Raw genomic sequence first — 8,041 nt, 5'->3', positions numbered from 1 at the left:
TGTTAGCATTTCATTAACTTTATTCAAGTCTGTTTTCTGAAAGGATGGAGGGCAAACACTGCTCCACAATAGGCAGCAGATGTCATGTCAATATTTCCCATAAAGCCTACCAGTAACACAGCACAGTGCACCAATAAGAATACAGTAACAAAGTGAGAAGTGTAGGAGGAACAGCAGCTACCTCGCAACAGAGTGAGCACAAAGCTGGCTTCCTGTGGTCATTGATTTCCTCTCACATGACACTTCTTACTCAATATATTAAAAAACCTGTTTTCCTCCTCGCACAAGATCTTCAGAGTTAAGAAGGGAACTCTGGAGGTTAGGCGTAAGGTGTTACACAGAGGGATATTATTTTTTTGCTTTTACTTTTCTGACTTTAAGAGAGACACCACCATTTGAAGGTAAGCATGAGAGTTTGATATGCCAAGATTCCCAGCCACTAGATATCACAGAGTTTGGCAAGTTCATTGTTTTCTAATAAAATCTTAATATGGATGTAAAGAGTAACAGGAATCTCAACAGGTTTCCCAGATTATTTATTTAGTCATTGTTACACATTCATTTCTAGATTGCCATTTTTATTGCTGCTCTTAGGTTTTGATTTGTAACAGAGGAGTTGCAGCTTTCTGTGGAGCACACAGATGTCTGTGTAGCTTCTCAGTGATCTGAACTGGACTTCTTTAATTGCCCAGATGTTTCAGCGTGGTTCAAAAAATAAGTGCATACCGAGTATTTGTTTTCTGTGCTGTCGTGTGCTATGTGTCCAATTTTTCCAATAACCGAAAGTGATTAAACACATATTGTTATCCTTCATAAGATTTGTACATTCATATATTTACTAATGATAAAGTTAGGCCTTTGAGAGCATGAAAGAACTAGACTAGACTAGAACATTTCAGCACATTTTGATGTTCAACATCTCTGGAACTTGTCAAATAATTTCATTTGGTTAAATAAATATTTGCTCATTCAAAGCAGCTCTTCTTGTGTTAGATGCAGTTGTGGAAATCAAAATGTTGTGCAATATTTTAAGCACAGATACAGAGTGTACTCACAAATCTTAACTCAACATATCCTGTTTCCTGCCTCTCTATTATTTTTAAGGTTAAGTCAAGTTCACAGCTTTTGGAACTAAACATCTTCAGAAGCTTTCTCAATGGCATCCAACACAAACTCCACCACCTCCACTTCCCCTCATATGATCTCAGCCCAGATTGGTATTGGCATATTGACCCTGGCATTTGTACTGGGTTTTCCGGGGAACCTGTTCGTGGTTTGGTCGGTGGTCTGCCGTGTAAAGAAGCGCTCAGTGACATGTTTGTTGGTGTTGAATCTGGCTGTTGCGGATGCTCTTGTCCTGCTCAGTGCACCTTTTTTCCTGAGATACCTGGCTGGAGGCCGAGGCTGGGAGTTTGGCTCAGCAGCATGCAAGCTGATGCATTACCTATCAAGTGTGAACATGTACGTGTCCATCTACCTTATTTGTCTGATGAGCATGGACCGTTGCCTTGCTGTCACAAGGCCTTTTGTTTCCCAGAAAATAAGAACTAAGCGCTCCCTGCTGTTTCTCCTGCTGGGAGTCTGGATATTAGCATTCCTGCTGTCACTGCCGATGCCTTTCTATCGCAGGTGAGACCAAAGGTTTTTTTCACATTCAAAGCAATTGTGTATTAATATAATTTACTGCTGCGGATCAGTGAAGGAAAGTGAACTGATCTTAATGGATATCTGCTCCCATTAGCTTCATGTGGATAATGTAGTTTTTTTCCTTTTTTCATATAAAACATATAAAGATAACCTTTTTGTAGTGTATCTCAACTACTCCACTTAGAGACAGCACTACTGGAAAGTAATACACCTATAATAACACGCAATAAAGAAAAAAAAAGAAATTTTGATTTTTAATATCTCCTGCAGATAAATCTTTTCAACAATTCATTTCTAAATTTTCTACATATTTATTTTTTCAATCTTTTCATATATAATTTATGATATATATATATTTCATATATTTTTTCACTTTTTTTAGTGTTTTCTTTTAAAATTATTATTTTATTATTACTGTAAGGGCGTATTGAGTAAACTGTAAAACAGATTTGACTGTAGTCTAACATCTAACCCAAACTACTTTAAAAAGGTCCTACAAATTTATGCCTGTACTCAAACTGTCACAGTTCTTTTTTATTTTGCTTTGTTGTCGACTCATAGTTTAGTTCCTACATGCACACAGAGTCATGTCTCTCATTTTCTCACGTAGTATCTTTTGGTGAATTCATAATCTTTTCCCTTTAATTCTCTGACAGTGTTCTCAAGAGTCCCAAAAACAACGTGAGCGGTTGTGTGCTTACCACTGGGGGAGTGTGGCTCATCCTGTTTTCCAGTACATTTTTGAGACCATTATGGGATGCCTGGTGCCCTTCACTCTCATCAACACCTGCTACTCCTCTGTCATCTGCCGCCTGCGAAGTGCCATGTTCCAACGTAAAGGACAAAGCAGTCGCCTGATTCTGCTCATCATCTCGGCTTTTGCAGTCTTTTGGCTCCCCTACCACATTGTCAACATCATAGAGGTGTGCTATCTATTTAACGCTGGGTTGACAGCATCAAAACTCTCTCTTACTGTAAGACCCAGACGTAAACACTTCAGGCATATGTTGCACTTCTCCAGTTACTCTAGCAAAACTTTTGTCATGCTACCACAGGAGTGACAATAATAGCTCTGACTGATAACGGAATAAATTCATAAACAATTTACTTTCTTTTTGTGTGTTATTTTGTTTTGTTTTCCCCCAATAATATTTACGCCTCTTTTCTTCTTCCTCATTCAGGTGATTGGTTTATTGATGGGGAGTGAGACAGTGAGCCGTGCTGCTAAAACAGCCCGTCCAAACGTTACAGCCTTTGCCTACTTCAGCAGTGCTGTCAACCCCATCCTCTATGTGTTTGCAGGCAGCTCACACATCCGCCAGGCTGGGTTCAGCTTCATGGGCAAGCTCTTTGAGGGCACCAATTCAGAGAGCAGGACCACATCTTTTTCCCGTAGCGGCCGCAGCAGCTCTTCACCAGATGAGAGCTCTGTCCTGCACACACTCTCTGTCAAAATGGGGAAGCCTTTCAAAAGCAAGAACAGAGGCGAGAGCAGGAGTGCAGTGGAGCAGGAGATTGATGCGCCTGAACTAAAGACTCTGGCCACCTTTGAGCAGTAACTGTAGCATTTAAAATAATGTGAATTGAGTTGACCCAAACTCGCATATACTAACAATGTAAGCTAACTGGAGTAGTCCAGAAAGTAAATACTGTAAATATAATATTTTTGTATTGCTGAAGCAAATCATTGCAGAGTATCATATATTTTGTATGTCTGTGTGTGTGTATTCATATTCTATCCAGTTGTACAGAAATGGACAATTTAATCAGTATTTTTGATGTCATTTTTAATTCTAATCAGAATGTTTCTATAGCGCACAACACACAGTCTGACTGTGAGCTCAAATTCAGTTTGTTAAAAAAATGAAAGTTTCTTAATGTTTGCCAATCTCTTATTGTGCAAACATGGCTTGTTTAACATGTGAGACTGTACTGGTTGCTTTGTTGGACAAACAGAACATTGCATCAAAAACATGTCACGAAAGCATCCTTTTTTGTCACGGTTTCGTGCATTGCTGCCTTCTCTTTCACAACATCTAACTGACCTGCATTACAACACTGTATGTGGTTATTATGCTGTTGAGCTACCACCAAAAGTCCCAATAAAATAGGTGAGCAAAAAACAAAAAGTGCTCACCTTTGCAGGAAATGAGTTGCAGTCATAGTGACGTCAAAGAGTGACACATCAGTGGTTACCGCCATTGTAGGATCCTGGAAACACAAAACTGTTTACTGTTACTCAACTGGTAACTTATGTAGGGCCTTCAAATAATGTCAAACAGACTGTTTTTGTCCTCTAACTGTACGATTCTGTTACGACTGATTCATTTTCCTTTATTAATAATCATTTCTCTCTGAGTAAAAACATATAGGTGACAAGTTTGAACTGAAATATATTTGAATTGTGCTGTAGATTTCGTTCAGACTGCTCAGGAGCATGATTATTTTTATGATTTTACATATGGGCTATACAATTCTGATTGAAAACCAAGAAAGCAAGCATTTCTTTCTTGGGTAGTGAGGTTAAATCCTTCTATAAAGCAGACATATATATAAAGTAAGAGCAAAAATATGCATAATATGAATGTGAATAATAGAAACGAACACATTTTCTATATGTATTACAAAGATGTTCTTAAAAAAGTAGTAGAATGTGTTACGTTTTAAACACTTGCTATGTTGAGTTAGCAGGGGTGTCAAACTCAAATACACAGTGGGCCAAAATTCAATCTGGAACAAAGTTGAAGGCTAACGTTAATATTTATTGAAAAAAAAAATATATATTCCTCCAGATATAAGAATGAATCTTTTCTTATGGACTCAAACAACTTTTGCTGAAAAACTGAATATGGAACAAGCAAAGCTTAATACTAAACAATATATATATCAGCTGTATAATACCAGTAGCCCAGCTCTAATAGTAATTTGGTATGGCTTCGCGGGCCAAATGTAATTAGGCTAAATTTGACAGTTTGACACCTATGAGTTAGAGTATGTTGTTTCCTGTTCACCCTGAGCACCTGTACTTGATTGCAGCAGTACAGTTACAGGAAAAGGAAAAAAAATGGTCGCATGAACTTAATCCAGAGTAGTATAGGAAATGAGTTTCACTTAGATTTATGAAATTTACACAGCAACAGTGCAAACTGGATTAACTCGGAAAATCTGATTCTGAAAGGTATTTTATAAGACAATAAAGAACACTTGCTGGTGCTGGGTTCGACTTCCCAAAGGTGCTCTAATGGATTGTGATCTGATGACCGTGAAGGCCACTTGAGTACAGTAAACTGTTTGTGGTGTTCAATAAACCAGTTTGAGATGTTTTGAACTTTGTGATGTGCTGAAAGCAACCACCAGAAGACAGTAACACTCTGATCATAAAGAGATAGAAATGGTCAACAACAATATTTAGGTTTAGAAGACGCACACTTGCGATTAAGGGGCCCAAAGTGTGTGGAGGAAATTACATGACTATCACCAGCAGCCTAAACCACTAAGACATGGATCTGTGCTGTTTTGTTGCTGCCAAGTTCTGACCCTGCTATGTGAATGCTCCAGGAGAAACGTTCCCCACTTTTGTTGACCTATGTGATCTTGAACTTACAATGTAAAAGCGGTTTGAGGCAACTGTTGTTGTGATTTGGTTCTGTATAAATAAAATGCAATTAAATTAAATTGTAGCTTCAATTGTGATTTTGTACAATAAAACAAAAACAAATAGTCACATCACACTGGGAAACTGTTTAAATGGAAAATGCTACATGTACTTTTCTTTTTGTTGCTGTTATCTTTTTTTTTTTTTTCTTCTTCATTACTAGGTCAATATTCACTTATGACTAAGCTGAAACATAGAATTCAGGTCACAGCGGTGTTCAGTAATACCACTTTAATTCACTTCAAAGACGACAAAAACACAGAAACCTCCTTTTTGCAAATGTGCATGCCTCAAACAGTGCATTTCCAGATGCAAAAAACAGCTTGCGATACAAAAAATTTATCAATAGTAAACAGAAAATAAGCATGAAAAGAAAAAAACAGTCACAAAGATAGCATGATTAAAACAGACTACAAAGAAATGGAGCTATTCATTGTTTGTTTTTGCAACCTAATTCTGTTACTCAAGCTGGGAAGCTGCGTATGAAGAAGACGTGTGAAACATCAGATAAATAGGCCAATTCTGTATCACAATGCAGAAAACTGACTGTTCTGTGACCTCATTTAGTGTAATTTGGATTATTGAAATTTTAATGTAGTTAGCATTTTAACTAAAATGTCAAGTTACTTTTGGATGTCTGTTTTTTATGTGTATTTTTAACATTTAAATGAAAGTTAAAGATTAAAATGTCATTAATCCCATTAGACTGAACATAAATAGAAAACACATTTGAAATAGCGCCTGTCCACAATTGTGCAGGATTTTGCATAATATACAGTCATTAGAAATGGGAGACAAAACTCTCTGCAAACTGACTGAATTAGTTGGGTACAACAGTAAATTGACTTGAATATTTCATTGCATCTTTAAGCGGAGGTGGAGCACAGACATCTGGACCATATACAGATGCATTCTCTGTGATCTTAATTCCTTTGTTGAGTCATTTCTCTTGTACATGTTACGGCCTTAGCAGGGCCTGCTGTGATTTTGACCTGTATGGGTGTGTCCTACCATCACAAGTGGGGGCTCATCTGGGCCTCAGATCAATATGTTAAAAAGCATTACATTAAATTAGAATTAGTTTATACATGTGCAATGCCACAACATTTTTATTAGTCTTCTTGTGATGTTATTAAACAGAAAAGTTAGTGCATTCATATACTACAGTATACTTTGATATGACATGTATTAATACCTCAAAATATTTGCAAAAGCATACGGAAATATGTTAGTGTGCTTGTGCTGCCAGAGGGTGTTTGATTCAAACTAGCAAAAGGTAAATAATCACATCCATTGCCTACAAACATTTGTTTTTATTTGTGTGTCTGTGTATTTTAAATGAAGCAGTGTCACTGTGGTATTTGAAAATGCGTTTTCATGCACCTGAAATGCACTGGCTGCTACTTTATAGCAGCATTGATAAGCTTTCTGTTGAAACTGCTCAAGATACAAAATGATTACTTGGAAAACTAGTTTAGTGAGCTCAGATTCACATCTAATCTGAGCTCAACTCCACGTGTTTTGCTCTCGCATTTTCTCTCTTGACTCATTAGTTTCAATGATTCATTTTATGGTGTTAGGTTATGCAAGGACATTTTCAGATAGTGTAAATGGCAAATGGAAGGGTTCTTATATAGCACTTTTCTACTGTAACTGAGCACTCTAAGCTTAGATAGAAAGCACTTTACACAACTTGCCTCATACAAGCAACTTTTTTTCGATGGTTTTTCTATGCAAGTGCTTTCTAGCTAACATAAACACCCATTCACGGAGAGAACAATGTTTAGAGTTAACAGTTAGTATCTTGTACAAAGATACTTGGCATGCTGGATCAGCCAGAGATCGAACCCCCAACCTTCTGATTACTTCTACCAGTTAAGCTAGCGCAAACCTGTGTCAGAATTTTAAAAAAAATGACAAAAGGCAAAAAAAAATATCTGATGGGCTTCAAGAGCCTTTATGGTTCATGGAAGGAATTAGTATCAAAATCTGCTTGACTTGACTAATGTGGTCCACACCTAACCTATTGTCTGCTTGCAAATGTAATCATTGTTGGATCAGTTTAAATTGTTCTACTGTGCAATAATCTGTTATCAGACTCCTGAGTTTCAAGAGCAGATTTGCATGTAACACTCTGAACCACTACAGAGAATCAACTACTACTTAAAGATTTTATTGATGATTAACCACGTCTGGGCACGGCAGTGAACAAGCTGCCAGATCAGTATATGGGTAGGGCATAGCACCCAGGTTTTCCCAACATTGCTCTTTGGGATTATAGCAATGCACCCACTTGGTATCCCTTGCTGTGTTTGCTGAAGACCCTCCTACTACATACAATTTACCATCAAGTACAGTTCCTCCTGGTGATAGATGAGCTCGAGGCAGAGTGGGAAACGAGGACCAGGAGTCCTGAGTAGGGTCATACAGCTCACACAAGAGCTGATCTCCAAAGCCTATCCAGAGAGGCTGTAGCCCTCCAGCTACTACCAACCGCCTTCCTAAAGCTAACATTGTATGGCCTGCACGTCCTGCTCCCACGGTCATGGGTGATCTGGGAAAACAGCCACGGGAGGGATGGTAGCGCCACATAGATGAGAGGCAATGGTGATGGGAGTCAGAACCACCAGAAATATAGATCTGCCCATCCAGAACAGCTGCAGCATGGCCACAAACAGCTGTGTCCAGAGGGTGAGCCAGCCTGCAGGACAACAACAGCCAAATGAAAGGGATTTTTTT

General features: G+C 38.2%; 2 protein-coding genes across 2 annotated transcripts in view; one reads left to right on the top strand and one right to left on the bottom strand.

The window, feature by feature from the left end:
- The first annotated feature begins 268 nt into the window (after positions 1–268).
- LOC106632563 (leukotriene B4 receptor 1) lies at positions 269–3,791 on the top strand. Its single transcript, XM_042216047.1, is given in 5 exon segments — positions 269–401; positions 1,105–1,629; positions 2,304–2,332; positions 2,335–2,570; positions 2,829–3,791. Coding segments are annotated over 4 exon segments (1,116 nt in total). The 5' UTR covers positions 269–401; positions 1,105–1,156; the 3' UTR covers positions 3,207–3,791.
- Positions 3,792–4,543: 752 nt separating this feature from the next.
- The window catches only part of LOC102306192 (kelch-like protein 33), a gene marked incomplete at its 5' end in the record, with an annotated part of 8,428 nt that continues 4,930 nt past the window's right edge, over positions 4,544–8,041 (bottom strand). The window contains one exon of the mRNA XM_005951070.3: positions 4,544–8,003. Within this exon, the coding sequence (XP_005951132.2) occupies positions 7,475–8,003 (529 nt within the window). The remainder of the gene's footprint in view (positions 8,004–8,041) is intronic.

Source organism: Haplochromis burtoni, unplaced genomic scaffold (assembly GCF_018398535.1).
Source record: "Haplochromis burtoni strain Fernald_Lab_line unplaced genomic scaffold, NCSU_Asbu1 Contig_905, whole genome shotgun sequence".
Taxonomy (NCBI): Eukaryota; Metazoa; Chordata; class Actinopteri; order Cichliformes; family Cichlidae; genus Haplochromis; species Haplochromis burtoni.
The sequence above is the reverse complement of the archived record's forward strand: the minus strand, read 5'-3'. Positions and strand labels throughout refer to the sequence as shown.